Source organism: Lontra canadensis, unplaced genomic scaffold (genome assembly GCF_010015895.1).
Source record: "Lontra canadensis isolate GAN:19392208 unplaced genomic scaffold, GSC_riverotter_1.0 scaffold44, whole genome shotgun sequence".
NCBI classification, from domain to species: Eukaryota; Metazoa; Chordata; class Mammalia; order Carnivora; family Mustelidae; genus Lontra; species Lontra canadensis.
The window spans coordinates 430,769-450,468 of record NW_022631038.1 but is presented as its reverse complement, the minus strand read 5'-3'; the positions used below and the strand labels follow the sequence as shown (position 1 = coordinate 450,468).

The following is a 19,700-nucleotide window of genomic DNA, read 5'->3' as shown; positions in this document are numbered from 1 at the left end:
TGGGCCTGTCCTCCCGCCTTCACCAGGAAAGCCCTTCGCTGTAGAGCGGGCGCCTGCAGGCCGGCCCACAGGCTCGTCTCCCGTGTCTGTAAACGTACTGGGATGCGGCCATTTCTGTGTCAGCTTCCCAGGACGGGGACATGGTCCCCAGACACTAGGCTCTGGCTGCAGCCCCGTCAGGAGCAGCACCGTGGAGAAAGCGTGATTGTGTTAATGTTCCTTTGTCTGGAAACGTGGAGAGTTTAAACACGAGCTGAGCAGGAGGCCCTCAGCGTGGTTTCCGTCTGTTTCCGATGAATCTGCGCCCTGCCGGCTACCTGCCAGCCATCATCGTGACTTTCGACTGATTCGTTGTTGTCGTTCAGTGTGCTAGTTCTGGTTTTTACTTCTAGAAATCTCTTTCCCTGTGGAGACTCCATGGTTTGCATTATTGATGACCGGGAAGATGTCTGGAAGTTTGCCCCCAATCTGATCACCGTGAAGAAATACGTCTACTTCCAGGGCATAGGGGACATCAACGCCCCCTCTGGGTCTCGGGAGTCCCAGGCGAGAAGGAAAGGTGGGTGAGACCTTCTCGCGGCAGAGGACTGGTTGGCACGTGCTTCCCGCCTCTGTCGTGGCTGCGTTGTTTGTTTCTTCGTATTTCAGTCCTTACAGGGCTGGTGTTCAGTTATAAGAATGAAAACCGGGATGTTTGGTTTCCACTTTGGTTTTTGGTTTTCTCTTTTTTTGTTTGTTTTTGAATAGTACTAACCTGAACATTTTCCCAGTTGGACGAAGACTAAAGAGTTTGCGTAATTCATTGTGTCTGAATCCTGCCTGTCATCCCAGTTTTTCTTAAAAGGCCAGCAGGACAGCGGGAGTCGGGCCACTGCGATCCTTGGAAAGAGCGAGCTGTGGGGTGAAGCAGCTCTAGCTTGCTGGTGGTGGGCGCTGGGCCCAGGCCCAGAGCCTGCAGGGAGCCCCCCAGCTCAAGCTGTCGGGGCAAGCGTGAAGCCAGAGTCTGTCTGAGGGGATGGAAGTGGCGGTGTGAAGTGTGTCTGATGGTCTTCCGGCTGTTGGAGGCCTGCGGGGACTGCGGCTGTGACTTAAGAGCTGGAGGCGCAGGCCAGGTGCCGTAGGGCCTGAAGGAGATGCGCTGCGGTGTGTAGCCACAGCAGGGCTGGGAGGCCGCCCGCGGGCCGTCCATCCAAGCGTGGAAGCCTAGCGTGTCCTCTCCATTTCTAACCATTGTAAAACCAAGGCAGAGTGACCTTCTGTGGCCAGAAACCTCACAGCTGGAGTTTGCTGAGCCCAGGTCTAGAGCACGGTCAGAGCCGATACGGGGACGGGGGCTGGGGGGTGCCGTTACTTTAATGAGGGCTTTCACACTGGACGCTGACTAACGGTCCCCTTTTCTTTTGTGCGCACCTGCAGCAAGTCCATGTCCGAGAGGGGCCAACATTCCAGAACAAGCTCTGTCTGTCAGGGAGACCGAGGAGGCCCGGCCCGGCTCTGGGGTCGAGCAGAGTAACGGTCTTGGGAAGCCCACGAGGGAACTCAACGGAAGTGCTTCTGCTCAGGGGGACTGGTCCCTGCCTGGACAGGAGGAGGAGAGAGGCAGCCGACCCACCGCCCGTGGCCCCGTGGCTGACGGCAGGGGGCCCCCGGTGTGTGCTCAGCAGTCTGATCGGACACTGCCGGAAAAGCCGGCCGCTCAGGGCACAGCAGGCGGTGACCTGGACTTTGACCTTTCCAGTGACAGCGAGTCAGACGCCCAGTCGTCGTCTGACGGTGAAAGTGGGGAGAAGAGGAGCCTAGAAAGGCCTCAGGGAGCGCAAGGTGCAGGGAAGGTGGTACAGCGGGGCGGCCCACCCGTCCCAGGAGGGGAGAGGCCATGCGGAGAGCCAGCCCCGGGCCTGCACCCCGACATGCAGGAGGAGGGTGAGCGGGACGGCCTCTGTGGGCTGGGCAGCGGCTCTGCCGACCGGAAGGAGGCTGAGACCGAGTCACAGAACAGTGAGCAGTCAGGTGTCACAGCAGGCGAGTCCCTGGACCAGAGTGTGGAGGAGGATGACGAGGACGAGGACGACGGGGACGGGGACGACCACCTGGTCCACCTGGAGGACATCCTCGCCCGAGTGCACTCTGACTACTACGCCAGGTACGACCGGCATCTCCTCGGGGACAGCCCGGAGGCCCCCGACATACGGAAGATTGTCCCGGAGCTCAAGAGCAGGGTGCTGGCCGACGTTGCCATAATATTCAGTGGGCTGCACCCGACGAACTTCCCCATCGAGAAGACGCGGGAGCACTACCATGCCACGGCCCTCGGAGCCAAGGTCCTCACGCAGCTGGCGCTGGACCCTGGCAGCCCCAACAGGGCCACCCACTTGATTGCGGCGAGGGCAGGTAGGTGCACCAGGCCGGTCCCCCTCCCACCATCCTGCAGGGGGCGGGGCGGACACGGAAGACCCCCATGGTGCTCCCGGGCGGGGGTCCGCACTGGCCACTCCAGAAGGGCCCGGTTGTGCGTCTGCAGAGCTGTCAGAGGCCTCGTCTTGAATCATTGCCTCTTACGTGCCTGCTGCTGGCTGTGTGTTGGGGTCATGGGCTCTGTGTGTCCGCCTGGGTGGGGGCGGGCGTGTGCCGTCCGTGTACAGTAGCGTGGGCACGGCGCTTCGTGTTTCCCAGCCCCCCCCGCCCCTGCGTGCCGCCCGTCGGCTCCTCCGCCTGCAGTGGGGGGGCACATGTGGGTCGGGCAGGGGAGGGGGGATGGGGAGTTCATGATGGAGCCCACGTACGTCGGCGTCCGCACACGCGGGTCGGTGGGGGTGGGCAGCGAAGCCTGAGAAGAGCCACCACGGAGGTTCCGGCTGGAACCACTTCGTTCAAGGGCTGAGATGGGGAAAGTCACCGTAGCAACGTCCCCCTTACACTCCCGGGATTTCAGTCCAGAAAACAGCCCTTCGGCAAGGGGCAAGTCAAGAAGAAACACACGGGGCTGCTAAAATTTAAAAAAAACAATGATTTTTTTAACCAATCCTCACCAGCGATGGTGCAGTGTTTTCTGAACCAAGACCGTCCCCGGCTGCTCGGGCACTGCTCCTCCCACGCCTGCACCTGCTCAGCCGGGCCTCCCAGGTCACAGCCTCCTCGTGGGGCCGCTCGCCCGCCAGGACTGAGCCGCAGGCCCTTGGGTGGCCCGTCCCGGTGTGAGATGTGGGAAGATCTTAACCGGGAGGTGGGGGCAGCCTTGTTGCCTCCCTCAGGCATCGCACACGTGCAGTGAGCCCAGGGGCGCGGGGAAGGAGGCGCCGGGCTCGTTCTCTGCCTGTGGCTCACCCTTGCCTGGGAGCTCAGCCCCTCATCCTCCCTGATCTCAATGTCACGGCTTGTTCGCTCGGGCACGCTTGGTGGCTGACAGTGCTGGTAGCCGGCCTGGCCTCTGCTCCCTGGGCACAGCACAGTGCGGTCCACGCCTGCGGCGGGCGGGACAGGTGTCCTCACCAACTGTTGAAGAGCCTTTCCAAGGACACAGACACGTGTGTGCCGGGGACGCACCCACACCGCATTCCCGTCCACTTGGCCTGCTTTCACCCTGGCCACCGGCCGCTGTCCTTCAGCGGGCGGCAGTGGGCGCGGTAACAAGGTGACCTTGGCAGAGGGGCTTTGAGCCCACAGCAGGGACGCGCAGCCTTTGCCAAGGCCCAGCCCGTGGTCTTGGGGAAGAGATCTCCGGCAGTCGGCTGCAGGCCTCGGAAGCAGTGGGTCACCCCAACCGAAACGGACAGGTGCCTGCTGGCTGCTCTGCTGGGGTCCACTGGTCCGTCAGATCCCTCCCCTGCCCGTGGGTCCTGTGAGACCCCACAGTGGGTCCCTGTTCTGGGGGTGCGGGCAGGGGCGGGCAGCGGTGGTTGGAGTGAGGTCCCAGGTTTCACACACGCAGGTGGTTCCGGGCAGGGCTCAGAGCCCGCGTGATTGGAGGCCGCCAGGCGCCTGCGGCCCAGGCTGGACCGACCGAGCTGGTTTCCCCGCAGGCACCGAGAAGGTGCGCCAGGCCCAGGAGTGCGGGCAGCTGCACGTGGTCAACCCCGACTGGCTGTGGAGCTGCTTGGAGCGCTGGGACAGGGTGGAGGAGCAGCTCTTCCCGCTCAGGGAGGACTACGGCCGAGTGCAGAGGTGAGCGCCAGCCCGCGCCTGTGCCCCCTCTCCCCCGAGCGCGGGGTGCTGCCACAGGACGCGTGCTTCGTCTCCGGGACCACCAGGGCCCGGCCCTGTAGAGCTCAGACTCACACCACCGCCTCCCGAAAGCCCGGTCGTCCCCTGCCCGCCACGGCGACGCGGCAGGGAGGACCGGCTTGCCTGCGCTTCCTTCCTGGCCCGGTGGCCGCGTCGTGAATGACGGAGGCCTCGGGGAGGGCCGGTGGCAAGGGTGACAGTGACCAGAGCGAGGGGCGGGTGGGAGCCTGATGGGCCTCGTGGTTCCGTGGGCTTGTGGGGCGACGGTCTGTTTATCGAAGACGGCTTGAGAACGTGCGTCCTGTGCTCTGTCAGACTTCGGCTGTTGTGTGCAGGGGTGAAGCCCTGAACCGGGCATCAGGGGGCGGGGATCGCAGAGCTTGTGTGAGGCTCCGGGCAGGGCACGGGGCGCACGCTCCGCTTGCCCTCGTCTGGACAGGCTGCAGCTGCGGCCAGGCCGGCGTCCGTGCGGCGCGTGTTCTCAACCCTCGTTTGTCCCCGCAGGGAGGATGGCCCAGCGGCCTTTCCCGACAGGCAGGGCACGCTGCCGGCTGCCTTGTTCCAGCCGACGCCTGTCCATCCCCGGGCCCAGGCTGGGCCGGAAGTTCGCATCTATGACGCCAACACGGGCAAGCTCATCCGGAAAGGTGCTGCGGGCCCCGGGCCCCCAGGCTCCCTGGCAGTGCACGCGGAGCACTCCTCCTTCAGGTACATGAGCCCGCGCGGCCGCGCCGCAGCAAGGTGCCCAGGTGTCCGGGCCTGCCATGCGCGTGAGCGCTGACCCGCCTGTGCTGGCGGAACGTGGACTTGGGGCGCTGCCATACCCTGAGCTGGGGTGGGCTTCCCTACAGAGGCACTGGGCCTCATGCAGGTTCTGTTCCATCCTGGTCCCCGACCCTGGAACATTGGGGCCGGGGTCTAGCCCATGAGGTGTCCTGCACGTGCCAGACACACTGTCGCGTTTGCTCTGTGGTTTGCCTGACAAGCTCTTCCAACTGCAGACCTGACTTGCACCGTGTTGTCGGCCCCCGTCCCCCCGCAGGAGATCCTCCGTGCCAGTGCCCCCTGATCGTCCCTTCTGGAGGTGGAAGGCGGCGGGCGGGGGTGGCAGGGCCAGAGGGGGTGTCAGCTCTGGGGTGTCCTGGTGTCCCGTCGCACTTTCCTGCCCAGATGAGACTGAGGGGGCGGTTGTGGCGGCTGCTTGTGAACAGAGACGTGAGGGAGAGCCCTCACTAGGCTAGTTCTGCCTCCTCCCCTCAGAGCTCTGACGACGTGTGGATGCTGCGGTCACACTCCGTGCGCTGCCTTGTCCCACACGCTGTGAATGGTCGTTTTTACTGCTGAAATGTTCTCTGAGATGGTGAGCTCACCCCGGTTTTCAGCTTCCTGCATTTGAAGGGAACATGCAGGTGTGCAGGGCGCTGCCCCAGGGGCCGAGGGACAGGCCGATCTCCCTGTGCTGAGGAGCGAGGTGTTGGACCAGACTGTGTGGGCACAGGTCTGGGGTGCAGGAAAGGCCACGGTTAATGCCGATTCAAGCGGCGCCACTGACACAGTGCCTGCTGGAGGCCGTCAGAGAGACTCTGGCCCCAGTGAGAGGCCAGCCTGGCAGCGGGAGGACCACGCGGCTCTGGGGCTCTTAGGGCAGACAGCTGGCTTCTCGGGGCTTTCTGTGGCCGGGGCAGCACCTGAGGTGAGGTCCAGGTGGAGGCCGGTGTGAACAGATGCTCCCAGCAGGGGAGAGCGGGGGCGACAGTAGGCTGGCGAGCCGCTCACGGGTGCTGGGCTCAGTGCGGACTGCTGGGGCCTGAGCACGTGGATGGTTCAGCGCCCCCTCGACCAGCCCTCCTCTGGGGAACGTGCTGCTGGAGCGCGGCTGTGGCGCGTGGCGTGCCTTTCATCGGACTGGTGTCCTGCCAAGTAAGAATCACCAGAAAAGCTGTGGTTGGGAGGCACACGGCTCAGTGTGCGTGGAGCGAAGCCAGGCACCTGGGCTCTGGGGACCAAGCTCGGGGTTGAAGCGGTCGGCACGCTGGGACTTGGGATAGAGTCCCAGAGAAGGGGACAGAGCTTTTCAAGTGACAGTGTTGTGCTTGATGAAGTCGGACGGGCAAAACTGGTGGACAGCGGAGAAAGTCTGCAGAGACTTGTAGCTGATGCGGAAGACAAAAGCCTGTTCCCGAACTGGGAAGTCGCAGCTGCAGTCAACCGGAGAGGGTCCTCAGAATCCGTGCACACGGGATGCAGCAGAGAATGATGGGAAGGAGCCGGGGCGGGTCAGCACAGGGACTTAACGCCTGCGGACGGCCCCGCGCCAGGGACAAACAAATCCTCAGATCCCGTAACCTCCGACACAAGCTGGACAACAGGAAACAAATGGGCCGTCGCTCCGGGGCCCTCGCTTGCAGGGTTGTGGAAGTGCAGCTTTCGTACGTGCAGTGAGAGTGCACGTATCCTGTGCCGTTAACCGCGGGTACCCATACCCACGTTAAGGGCGTACGGTTAAAATCCTCCTAGACGTGAGGCAGCACGAGCTGACGCACACGTTCACGTAACAGGTCAGGTGTGCGCCTTAAATGCAGTGTCCACGCAGCAGCAGCAGGAGAGCAGCTTGCGTTAGCTGCCGCACGGACAGCGGGCTCAGTGAGCGTCAAGGGTGACAGGATCGTGAGAGTAAGAAAGACTAGGCGTCCGATGCCACGCGGGCCGTGGACAGCGGTTCACACCGTGAGGCGGCAGCGTGTGCTGGGTGGACAGTGGGCGCACACTGGGGCCGTGGGCAGGGTCCGGCTCGGTGTGAGCTGGGGGGGGAAAGGCAGAGCAGGGAGACACGAGGGAAGACGGTCCCAGCGGGCTGGGCGCTGGCAGGTGTGTGAGGACAGCTGCTTCCCCGTGGCCCTAGCCGCGGCCACCAGAACCTGAGAAAGCCCTCGCGGCTGCAGATGGCACAGGGCAGGGGGACGGAGGCCAGGTGCCAAGCCGGGCAGAAGCTGGTACTCACACGTCTCCCCTCTGGAGGAGCTGGTTGTCTCGCGAGCACAGGCACGCTTGGCTCCCTCGTTGGTGTCCTGGGCGTAGGCTCTGCGACCCTGATGCAAGGGGCCTGCTTGCAGAGCCCGTGTGCATGGGGGCACGCTGCGGGGACGCTTGCAGGAAGCAGGTGCTGACGCCGTTGGTGGGCTTGTGCGGGACACTGGGGGGAGCCGGGAGGAGGGTCAGTGGTGGGCAGGCAGGTGGCCACCTGGACCCTGTGCTGTAGTCTCTGGGGACGTGGGAGGCTGCCGTGCCTTTCTCCCTCACTTCACGGCCCTCGTGTCACAGGTGTTTATACAGTGGTGAGGGGAGCGTCCCTGGGGGTCGTCTCATTTCTTGTCCTTCCACGGGGCAGTGCTATGGCCTGCGTGTGGCTCCCCCGAGCGCTGGGCTCAGCCGGGCGGCAGCGCTGTGAAGAGGAGCGAGGGTACCCTGAGCAAATGGATGGCGGTCCCAGGTCAGACTGAGGAGGAGCACAGGCTGTGGGATGGGGGAGGGGGCCGCAGGGGACTCTGCCGACACCGGGACCCATGGCCCAGCCGCAGAGGTGAGAGCGTCTCCCGCCGTGACAGCCGTCCCTTCGTGTCTCTCCTCATCCACCTGAGTTGACACCCTGCCGTGCTCCTCGCCCAGACTGACCCAGACGCCAGCGCTGAGAGCAAAGCCGTATCCCGCTTTACGACAGTCGCACGGGGGACGGGGATATGGGTGGGGGGTGGCGTTGTGTCACAAGGATCCAGAGCTCCCTCCTCGAGGAGGCACTGCGCTGCCATTGGGACGCCGTGTTCGCCTTCTGTCCGCGGGTGGCCTTGTGCGGGGCGTGCACTCCGCATCCGGGAAGGTGTGCGTCAGCAGCGCGGGCCACACGCCCAGGGCCGGCTTACAGCCCTCAGTGCCCTGGTGTCACCTGGAGCCGTCAGGACATCAGGGCTGTACCGATGCTCACGTGAGCGGTTTCTGGTTTTTAGAATCTGCCTTTCACGGTACCAAGAATTAGATCATGAACCTTTTGAGTTAATCCTTGAGCATAGAGAACAACGTCGGGAGCGGTTAGAGCTGGGGCTTAGACACGGCTGGGGTCGCAGGCTCAGAGTAATTGGCGGTCAGCCAGGACGTCCGGTGCGGGAGGAGTGATCAAGTGTCGGCCGGAAACGCATGCGGACGGCCCGCTGGACCCCGCTCCAGCCGGGGGCCGCCTCCTTCCGCAGGGCCGCAGTGGTCCCGCAGCCGCTAGTGCCCCGTGTGAGCTGTGTGGGAGCGGGAGCCACGACCCGCGGGTGGGACAGCGCAGGACGACAAACCCGCGGCCCCGTCTTCCCGGAGGAAAGCGCACACCATGCGTTAGTTGGCTGCAGGCCGCCTGACACGATTCTCCTCTCTCTGGAGCTCAGGAGGGCGATTGGCACCACATGAGTCACGGGTTACCGCCGCCCCGCCTCTGCCCCCGTCGGGGAGGGCACATGAGTCGCGTGCAGGGAGTGGCCCACGTCTGTCTCTCTCCTTCCTAGCGTGCAGAGCGCTCTGCATTGTAAAACTAGAGAACGCAGTGCCCCAGTGCCGCGGGAGGCATGGCAGCCGTCCAGGCCCAGAGGCCGGAGGGCCAGGCAGGGCCCGGGTCACGCTCTCAGGTGCTCTGTACAGGGAGCGTCCCCACGCGGCTCATGGCTGCGGCAGAGAGGAAGGGCTAGAGCTCCCTGTTCGTTTGATTTCACACCGTGCCCGCACATGCCTGTGTCCTTAGTCCCCCTGTCCACGCACAGCGACCCAGGGCACCTCCGTTTGCTCTGTCTGCCCTCACAGGTGCCCGTGTACACAGCCACGTCCCTGGAATCATGGGCTACAAGCCTGCACCAGCCCCCCATCGAGGCTCTGGTGCCCCTCCTGCCCGAGGCCGCCCTGTCCCTGTGTGTCGAGGGCTGTGGGAAGGAGAGCCCCAGGAGTGGTGGCTCAGCCCCATTCTGAACCTGGAACCTGTGCAGACCCCATTGTGACATGGCGCTTGGGCCTGTGGGCAGAGACGCTGCTCTGTGCACTTGTCTGACCGAGGCCTGGGGAACTGTGAGTATCCGCCTTGCCTTGATGGTTTGGGCTCTAGGCTGCTGGCTCACCTGGAGGCTCGAGGTCAGAGCTCCTTGGGGCGCCCCTGCTGTTGCTGGCATGAAGCCAGGTTCCGTCCTCCCCTCCCGAGGCTGGGTCGAGGGGCCTTCCCTGGCAGGGACCCCAGGGTGCGCCTGCAGGGGAAGGTGAGCATCCTGGTCCAGGGGTGCGGCGGGGTTAGAGCAGCCAGCGGCTCACCACACGGTCTGTCTGCACTTACCCCCTGCAAGGACGGCGTCCAGAATTCTGAATTCCTCTTTTTTTAACCCATCGTGATGATGTGCTCTTAGTTGTGAACGTTTGTGGGGTTTTTTGTTGTTGCTTTTGTTAAAAGTTTTGTTTCGAGGGGCGCCTGGGGGGCTCAGGGGTTAAGCCTCTGCCCGGCTCAGGTCATGATCTCAGGGTCCTGGGATCGAGCCCCACATCGGGCTCTCTGCTCAATGGGGAGCCTGCTTCCCCCTCTCTCTGCCTGCCTCCCTGCCTGCTTGTGATCTCTGTCAAATAAGTGAGTAAAATCTTTTAAAAGAAAAAAACGTTTTGTTTTGAGGTCACTGTGGACCCACAGGCAGGGGCACAAAGAGAGCGAGCCCGGGTGCCCTTCCCTGGTTCACGGCCATGCACACCTGCAGCCCAGTCTCGCTGCCGCCACGCCCGGGGCCCCCGACGCCCGCCCCCCTCCCGCCGCCTCCATAACCTCGAGACCGCTAACCCGCCCCCCAGTCCTTCGGTCGGTCGAGCAGTGCCACACACACAGGCTCTCGCACATCTGCGGCCCCCTCGGCCCCGGGCTAGCCACTATCGCCGCACTCCTCACGTGTGCTCACTCATTCTCCTCCCACAGCCGAGGGGTCCCCCTGGGACGTGGGCCCCCACGGAGGGCTGCTCCTAGCCTTTGTGTGTTTCTGCGGGACCGAAGCCCGGGGCCGTGCCTGCCGCACTGTGTGCCGGGCGTGTGCGTGGTTCCCTCCGGAGGGACGGCACCTTCCTTCACTCCCTGCAGAAGCAGCGCGGTCCCCTCTCCACACCCCACCGTGTTTGGGGTTGACTGCGTTCTTGACGGGCACGCGGGCCCCCACGTCCTGCTCCGTCCGTCTGTCTGTCTTCGCCCGTTTGCCCACGAGGCGGTCACGGGCTGCGGAGGGCGCGTCCTGCTTCTGTGCTCCAGGTGCTGCTCGTCCGCGGACGGTGTGGCTGGAAGGCGTTTCTTTGTGGCTTTTCATCATCTCCGCCGAGCCGGGCGAAGCAGAAGTGGCTCATCTCGGTGAATCCGGTTCCGTGGATTCGTTTTCTTTCCACAAAGGACACACTTGCTCTCAAGTCTGTGAACTCTCTCTGGGGTCCTAGATCCTAAAGGTTTCCTCCTACGTCTTACTCTAGAACTTTCATAGCTCTCACGTCTTGTGTTTAAGACCGTGACCCATCTGAGTTTTTGCGCGCGGAATGCGACTTTCCGTGGCGGGTCGGTTTCGCTCTTGCACGTCCTCTGTCCTTGGCTTGGGTGCCGGGGTCCGGAGTCGGGGTGCGCCTGTGCGGGTCACGTCTGCATTCCCACTGTTCCTTCGTCTGCAGACATTCTCGTCTTTTCTTGATCTTCAGGTGAAAATGTTGCGTTTCTGGCTCTAGGTTTTCTGCAGCTGCTGTTTACCAAGCGGGGGGGGGGGTTGCCCCTCTTCCCAGATTTCCATGAGTTTTTATCCTGAACGGGCGTGAAATTTTTCAGGTGCTTTATCTGTAGCGATAGGATCACGTGGTGTTTTCCTTTGGCCTGTCATTCGAATTCTGTTTCTCTTGCTGTTTTCAAGACTTTTTTTTTTTTTTGAGTTTGATGAGGATGTGTCCTAATGTGGATTCGGGCTTTATCCTTTTTGGATTCGCTCAGCGTTTTGAATCGGAAAGTTTAATGTCTTTCGCCCAGTTCGGGACATTTCCATCCCCTGTTCTTTGAGGCCGTCTCCACCTCTGCCGTGTTTCTCCTCCTCCCCGCTTCTGGGATGCGAGGACTGGATCTCGTCGTCTTCTCGCCTGTTGTGATCAGTGTCTCTCCTCCCTTCGACGGCGCTTCAGCTTTACTGATTTTGCCGTTTCTGTCTCCTTCCTTACAAAGTTGATCCCGGCCCCTGCGTCTTTAAGAAACTGCAGCTGCTACCGTGTCTCCCGCTCCCAAGCTGCTCGCTTTTCCTCACGCTCCTTGCGTGTGCCTGTTGTTCTCGTGGAAGCCTTCTCACTGCGACGCCCTGACGTCTGTCGGTAGTTCCAGCACCTCCGCTGTCTCCGAGTGGACGTTCATTCTGCCGGAGACCTTCCTGGTTCTCGGTAGGACGAGTGATTTTCGATGGCAGCCGGGACGGCTTCACGTCACGTCGTGAGTGTCGGGACCTTTTCCAGACCCAGAGCTTGGCTGCCTCTGCCTGGCGCTGCGCCCGCAGCACAGGTGGACGGGCCGCCTCCCCTGTGCCCGGCGGGGAGAAGTCCCGGTCTGTGCTGGCCGCCGTTGGCACCCGCATGAGGGTGATTGCTGCCGCCAGGCCGTGGGGGCTCCGGCTGCCCCCCGCGGTCCCTGTGGTTACCGCTGGGTGGAGGTGAATGTCTGAGTTCGACACCTCCCAGCCCGGATGGGGGCCTTGTCAGCTGCAGGGAGAGGTGCTTGTCCAGGCTCCGCCTGCTGTGGTCTCTAGGGACGCTGCATGGTTGTGGGGCGCTCATCTCAGGCTGGACAGGAGGAAAGGTCCTGGCTCCCCACTCAGCCTTCCTGGAGACTCCTGGCAGGAGCCACAACTGCCGGTGGTGGCCCGCGGTGGAGCAGGGCCTGTCCCAGGCGTTCCTGTCCTGCGTGGTGGCCTCTCTCTGAGCCTCTCCTGCAGCGAGCAGCCTGCTCGAGGGGCTTCGTGTCTGCCCGTTGGTATTTCACGTTGCGGGCTCCTAGCCCTCCTCCACTGTCTGTCCTCTGTGTCCCCTGGAGGCCCGGGTCTCAGGTTGGGCTCCCAGAGGGTGACAGAGGCACCTGCCTGCCTGGGACTGGAGGTCAGCTTGCGAATCAGAATAGATACAGAATCCCTTGTGTTTCCTTTTGTGTCTGTGGTGCCGTCTGGGGGGAGCTGTGTGAGCAGCCTGGTGTCGGGAACACGGAGCTCTTTGTCCTGGGCCTCCGTCCCCCAGAGCTGACCTTGTCAGACACAGGAACTGAGCTACCTGGGAGACACGCGCACATTTCAGAGCAGCCGTGAGCCATCACGTGTGAACGCTGGATCGCGTTAGTAGCGAAACAGCTGTTCCCAGCGGACGAGACGCGTAAGAAGAGTGGCTTGTTTGCGTGTTTGGGGGCTTTCTGGCCAAGGACAGCGCTTCCTGGCTGCCTGTGCCCACAGGCTGGGAGCTGCCCTTCGGTGGAGACCCCACCCCCGGTGTGGCCTGTCGTTGGTAAAGGGAGAGTCGGGGGCCAGCGCCCGGGAGGTGGGCCCACCCGGGAGTGCCAGAGCCTGCAGGAGCGGCCCGGCCGGCCCACGTGCCCTGACCTGTCGGCACGTCTCAGGTTTTGGTTCAGCTGAAATCGTCGTTCTGAAGGGGAGACCCCAACATACTTGTTTTTCGGACACTCTGCTGTTTTCCCGTGTTGGGTCCGCCGGCCAGTGCGTGTGGTGGTGTCCAGCTGTGCCGGCGGAGAGCTGTGTAGACGCTGTCGCGTGGGCGGCGCTGGCGAGGCGGCGCATGTCCCCACGTCTGGGGGCGCGGAGGGTGGCGCTCCGTGTTTGCGGGGAGAAGTCCCGCGTCTGCTAGAGGACGCCAGCTGCCTCCCCAGCTGCTTCTCTTCGCTTGCGGGTGTGGACGGAGCTCGCAGTCGTGAGGTTTCCCTGCATCAGGATCTCAGGGAGGGAGCGTGTGGCTGGCAGTGGCCGTGGGGCCCGAGGCACCTTGTGCAGGCTCCGAGCCCCGCGAGCAGCCGCTTGAAATAGCCACTCGTGCCGGACCCGCTGGGCGCGCACGGGCCACTCCCCATCTAGGCAGTGACGCGCGAGAGCGCGAGCGTCCGGTCTGACGTGGAGGCATGCACGCCTGCGGGAGGCGCTGGGAGAAGCTCCCTGTGCCCAGCCTGGGACGGGCCCGGGGAAGAGCATCACCCGAACGCTGCTGGGTTTTGTGTTCATATCTGACCGTGGAGCAGAGCCGTGCCCTCCAGCGGACGGCTGACCTCAGCCCGTCACCTGCTTCTGCCGCACGTCCTCCTGCTCCGCAGACCGCGGGGAGACGGTCTCTCGGCTTTGTCGTCTTAGAGGCCCTGCGGCCTGCTTGACGGTACTTGAGGATAAGGAACGCTTCCTGCTGCTTTCTAGGCCGTGGTTCGTTAGCTCTTCCCGTTCCGCCCTCTGTGCGAAGACCGGGGAGGCCGGTCGAGCCGGGTCACGTTGGCGGAAGGAGGCGGGCGTTTGCTTCCAGCAGGAGGCGGCGCTCAGGGAAAGCCCGAGCGGGTGCTGTGCGGAGACACGGTGGTTTGTCGTAGCCAGAATGCTGTGTGTGCGTGTGCGTGTGCGTGTGCACCTGCTCCGAGAGTCAGGAGTCCTTCCAAGTGACCTTCCTCACGTGGGACCTGTGACATTCATTTCAGAGTGGTTCAGCCGCCGCGGCAGACGCTTGCTCAGGAGCTGCCCGACCGCCGACCCGGAGAGCAGCCCGGCCCCAGTGGACGGAAGCGACAGCCCAGCATGTCAGAGACAATGCCGCTGTACACGCTGTGTAAGGAGGACTTAGAGAGTATGGACAAAGAGGTGAGGCCCGCGGGCGCCAGGGCGCCGGGGGCAGGGCGCACCATGCTCACCACCACCCTTGGTTTCCCAGGGACGCCTCCGCCGAGACATGCGCAGCGGCCTTGAGTGACGTGTCAGGGCATCGGCAAGGCTGGCGAGGGCCCGGCTTCGGGCTGGTGGGGCCGGGGCCACTGGTGGCCTGCACTGCCCCGCGAGACACCCTCTGACCTCCTGCCCTGGGCGCAGCCAGCAGTCCCTTGCAGGATCTCAGCCCTACGCCCTGAAGATAGGCCCCATCGGTGGGGTTTCTGTTTTGTCAAAGGGTTAATTATGGGAGTAAGGATAACAGGGCCTTGACGACATTTTGAATTGGAGACTAAGTACAGCGGCGGTTTTCTTTCCGAACCTCACGGCACTGAGCTGCAGGTAATTTTGTAGGTCAGTCTGTTGTCTGTCTCCTGGGTCATCTTCAAAGAGGCCCGGAACTCTCACGTCAGCGGATCCTGAGTCCACCGGCCCCAGGCCCTGTGGCCCTCACGCCCTGCCCTGGGCCAGTGCCCTCGAGAGGAGGGTCCTGCCTGCCTGTGGGGGTCTCCGTTTGTAGGCGGTCGTGCAGCCTCTGCGTAGAAAACCATATCGTGCATCCAAGGGAACATGGCCCCTTGTTGGCACCCCTGCTGGGCTCTGCTGGGGACGGAAGCCGGGTGCCGGCCGGCACTCGGTGGCCTTTCTGCCCCAGCACCACACCACACTCCGGGAAGACCCGAACGTAGCAGGACGCGTTTTAGTTTATCTTCAGCAGCAGCAGGAAAATGTCCGTGGTTCCCATCAGCGCAGAGTCTCCCCAGCAGCTCAGATTATCGTGGGCAGAGGGTGGCTTACCTGGCGACGGCTGGACCCTACTTGCAGACGTGCGAAGTTCTGCGCTCCCGTTTTTTGAACGTTAGCCGGTGGACGTGCTGTTCTTTGTTCATAAAAATGTTTTCTCCAAACAAATTTACTCTGTGCTCCTGTATCTCTAAGGGAGTTGCTGACCCCACAGGGAGCTGGGGGAGGGGCCCGCTGGCCTCCGCCTCCCTGGCCCCACAGCCACCCCATAGACACACACTGGCATTGAATGGGGTCGGCAGTGGCGGCGCCGGTTTCGTATTGGGGAGGTTTGTAATCTTGCCGTGGAATAAGTGTTCAAGGCAACCTGTCATTCTGAGAAACAACAGTCTGGCTCCTCAGCAACTGGACGTGTGGGAGGCGCAAGCCGTCTTGGGCTTTGGACCTGGCGGGTGTCGGGCTGTGCTGTAAACGCGATGAGACCAGAGATCCAGGTCCCACGCGCCCTGCCGGGGAGACCGCAACTGTGTTTGGGCACGGACACTGGGTGCCCGGGCAGGTGGTGGCCAGAGTTGACCCTCCACCCCCTTCCCCTTCCCGGATCCCCGGTTCTTGGGAAGCACGGCGGGACGGACTGCAGGGTTTGGAAACTGGTAGTGGAGAAGCAGGGAAGCAAACGTGCATGGCCAGGCCCAGGTCCGACAGGGTCCCTCTTGTCTGCAGTTCTGTCCAGAGCAGAAAAGGTCCCTGGGAGACCAGCAGGCAGCTGAGACTGGAGAGGCGGTCCCTGTACGCCTGGCTGCTGGAGGCGGTCAGCTGGTGGCGCAGTGGCCACGGGTGGCCTCCGAGCAGCTTCGTGCAAGGTCACATGGGGACATCCTGGACAGAGCGTGCCGCTGATGGGAAGGACACCCAGGTGTCAGAAGATGCCATCACCACCTGTGTCCTTTCTGAATGTCTCCACGCCCAGAGAGGGTCTTAAAGTGGCGTTCAGGTAGCAGGAGACGCCCGTGGGCCTCACGGAGCACTGCTGGAAAGAGGCCCACTGTCTCAACGGACGCTGTCTCAGGTCCCTGCTCTGTGACCTCGAAGACGTGGGGCTCACAGTCCTGCGTCCGCGTGGCTGAGTCCCGTGTGCTGTGCCACTCGCAGTCCGGGCTGGGAGGAGAGAACAGACGTCGTACGATGAGGAAACGTGTGCCAGTCGTGCTTCCCGGGTGGGTTTCAGAGTGCACCCCAGTCTGTAAGGCAGTGACCCCGAGGTCTTCCATTAGAGTAGAAGGAAGGTTGGAAGGGAGGGTGAGGCATGTAGGAAATTCCGAAACCTCTGGAGAGAATCCCAGGAAGCTTCCTGAAAACGAGTAAGTTGCGAGAGAAAGGGGTCATTTCTGCCAGCAACGTGCTGGACTGGTTTTGTTTTCTAGTGGCCCGTGTTCTTTTGAGATAATTCAGGGTGGATTGCTTTTTTAGAGTTGTCCTTGTGTGTGTATAAACTTGTACACATTGGGGACCTTATGTAGGTGGTTTGGTGTTCGTGTAATTGTTCTTGGATTTATCAAGAACATTCGATTGAATAACAAATTGTCTTTTGTATGAGTTCCTTCAGTGGTCTGTTTGCCAAAAACATCTGTTTTTCAGTACACTTGGGTTCTGGGAACTGTGAGATATACCGTAGGACCCTGGCCTAATCCACACATGCCAGATAGTTGTCTTACTCCGCTCAGTGAGTGGAGGGTCCTCGGAAATAGGATTGAGAACTCTGAGCTTACTCACCTGTCTCCTGTCAGGAGATCCCCACACCACCTGTGCCCTGTCCTCATGCCCTCCGTGCTCACCTGTGCCCATCTGTGCCCTGGCTTCAGGCTTGCTGTGCTCATCTGTGCCCTGTTCCCATCTCCTCGTGCTCGCCTTTGCTCACCTGTGCCCTGTCCTGATGCCCCTGTGTTCACCCGTGCCCTGTCCTGGTGCTGCCATGCTCGCCTGTGCCCTGTCCTTAGCCCCCGTGCTCGCCTGTGCCCTGTCCTGATGCTCCCACGCTCACCTGTGCAGTGACCCGTGCCTGTCGTGTTTGTTGAAACCTTTGGAGAAGGGCTGTTCGGATAGGCTGCATCTTGCACTGATGGGCGCTCCACAGCATGTGTCAGGGGCCCTGTGTCTGGGACCGGTCACCTCTCCCAGCCCCCAGCAGCCACAGTCCCCTTTGATTCTGTCCCTCCTTTGTCCTGCTGCCAGAGCTCGCTGTAAACGCAGCTCAGCTCAAGCCCCTGGAAGGGACTTGAGGCGTGTCCTGGGTACTGTGGCCAGCTGTGCTCGGGAGGCTGGGGGCCATCCTCTGGACATGTGGTCAGACGGCCAGTAGTGCCCCAACAGCACATCACGTGCCCACGGCCTTCGCCCCCTCATGTCTCCATTGGAGGAGGAAGGGCAGGCGCGGTGAGAGACGCTCCCAGAGAGTCTGCGCTTACACACGTCTTCGCAGCGGTGTGTCGCCATGACGTTCTGTTTTACCGCGGGGCACTGGGAAGTCTCCATGTCAGTCCAGCTCCGTCTTCACTGTGTTCATACAGGCTTCAGGCATCCGCGGGGCTTCTGCAGCCTGCCCCGTGGGCGAGGGACCGACTATGGTCCGCGCGTGTCTGGTGTGAGGATTTCTCTTGGTGGTTGTGCTGGTGCCAGGTGGTCGCACTTCGTGTGTGCTGGGGCTCGCACGAAGACCCTTCTGCCAAGACCCCGGGGCCGCGGTCACCATGTGCTGGGGCCCGGGCATCAGTGTTCCCCCGTGGGCAGCAGCTTCTTTCCGGCACGGCGGCGGGTTCTGTCACTCATGGGACGGTGAGCCTTCCTGTGTGGCCTGGGCGCTCTGGTTTCACCGAGCTTGTAGGTTTGCTGCTGCTGAGGAAGCGGCGGCGTGAGCTCACGCCTCCGTCGCTGCTTGTGCGCAGGGACGCCTTCCTGAGAGGATGTGGGGCCGCCGGCATGGGCGTGCCCTGTCGGGGGACTGAAAGGTGGTCCCCTGAGAGCTGACCTGAGTGTCCACAAAATGCACGTGCTCTGGTGTCTGTCCCCGCACACGGTTTCGCCCCCTGGGCCGGCTCTCAGAGGTTCGCACGACACTGGGGAGCTGCCGGCTGTGGTTTCGGCCTCGTGCCGCGCACATGTCCTTCTCCCTTTTGCTTTGAAGCCGCACTCAGTGTGGGACGCGTGCGTCAGGGAGACAAAGCGTCAGAGTGGCTTTCCCATCCCTGCGGCAGGTGTGCCCCGCCCGGAGCAAATGCTGTTTGGCAGGTGTATTCGGAATAAAACGGGCTCATTCTCTACTGGCTTCAAGATGTTGCGATGAAGCACGTTTATTTCAGAAGCTACCACGGACCCCAGCTTTGGGCGGGTGGGGGTGCCTGCAGGTGTGGCCGCGGTATTGTCTGAGTGTTCCGGGGTCAGGGCTGCTCTGCTCATGACATGTTCGTAACGTTTTGCCCAAGTGATGATTCTTGGGTTAGTGGGGCATCGGACGCCGTGTGTGTTTTCACAAGGTGTCACCTCCCGGAGGCTGCGTGTCCCGCCCTAGTGCGGTGCTCTCACGGATCGCGTTTGCGCACGTGTGTTCCCGCTTGAGGCAAACACACAAGATGTGTGGAGCTCTCGCTGTGTGTGGCCGGAGGCTGAGGAGCAGGTTTTGTGCTGGGATGTGTGGATCGTGTCTCTAAAATAAAAGAAACGTCCACCCTTCAAGTTAAAATGCACAAGTCTGTTCTGACGGTGGAAAGTTTGCAGTCCCATCGGGACAGAAGATGTGCTTTCGGTCAGATCGGTAGGGAAGCGCTAGCCACGGGAGAGCGGAAGGGCCGGCGCACGATGCCGCCCACACGGGAAGCACAGTTGGAAGCGTCCCAGTGGGAGGAAGGCCCGTCACTGACCCCCAGCACGGCCTCCCGGCCTCCCGGCCCCTGCCGCTGGAGTCCGTGGAACCGAGAAGGGAGCGCCCCTCTCAGTCCGTCGGGCGTGCAGTCCTCGATCAGGATCAGGAGCCCGAGCCCCGTGTTGGACCAAGCGCTTTCTTTAAGGAAAAAAAAAGTTACAACTTCGGAAGAAAGAGCAGACGGTTCCTGAAAGCGTGGGTGCGGCGGGACGAGTGGCGTTCTTCCTGTTTCCCCAGCTCTTGCCCTTACTTGCAGACGGGGCCCCCTCCCAGCTCTGCTCTGGGACAGGCACCCAAAACACAGCAGGTCTGGGGACAGCAGTCTGTGGCCCAGAGAGTATGGAGGCTCCTTCCTCTGCCTCTGTGGCCCCTGGGGGGCCCCAGCCACACCACAGAGCAGAGAGGAGCACCCCAGCTCTGGGGAGGAGCGGACCCCAGGCTTGCCTCCGAGAGCAGACGTGGACAGACAGCATTACGGAGGCATAAAATCCACGTCGCTGTCCGCGGAAGGCAAGGCCCTCACCAAGCTGGTCACCTGCAGACACAGACCCGTGCTCCCCAGAGGCTTGGAGAAGCTGTCCTGTCGGAGCCGTCCGGGCACAGCCCGAGTGGCAGCAGACGCCCACCCCCGGCCAGCCCAGACGTCGGGGTTAGGAGACCAGCACGTTCAGAGCCGCTCGGGGGCTGGGCTCCCCGGGCAGAGGCGCAGAGCCTCCGGGGAACGCACACGCAATGACGAGCCAGCAGCGGGGATTTCAGAACCGAGAGAGGCACGCGCTCCGCGGGGTCCCTGACGGTCGCCCGACACGCCCGACCCAGTGGAGGCGAAGAAGGGAGAGCCCACGAACAGGGCCGCGGAGACCCCC

General features: G+C 62.6%; 1 protein-coding gene across 1 annotated transcript in view; it reads left to right on the top strand.

The window, feature by feature from the left end:
• The window catches only part of CTDP1 (CTD phosphatase subunit 1), a 54,277-nt gene that overhangs the window by 20,644 nt on the left and 13,933 nt on the right, over positions 1-19,700 (top strand). Inside the window, exons 7-11 of the mRNA XM_032872188.1 lie at positions 393-559; positions 1,417-2,391; positions 4,020-4,161; positions 4,726-4,929; positions 13,952-14,111. Of these exons, the coding sequence (XP_032728079.1) occupies positions 393-559; positions 1,417-2,391; positions 4,020-4,161; positions 4,726-4,929; positions 13,952-14,111 (1,648 nt within the window). The remainder of the gene's footprint in view (positions 1-392; positions 560-1,416; positions 2,392-4,019; positions 4,162-4,725; positions 4,930-13,951; positions 14,112-19,700) is intronic.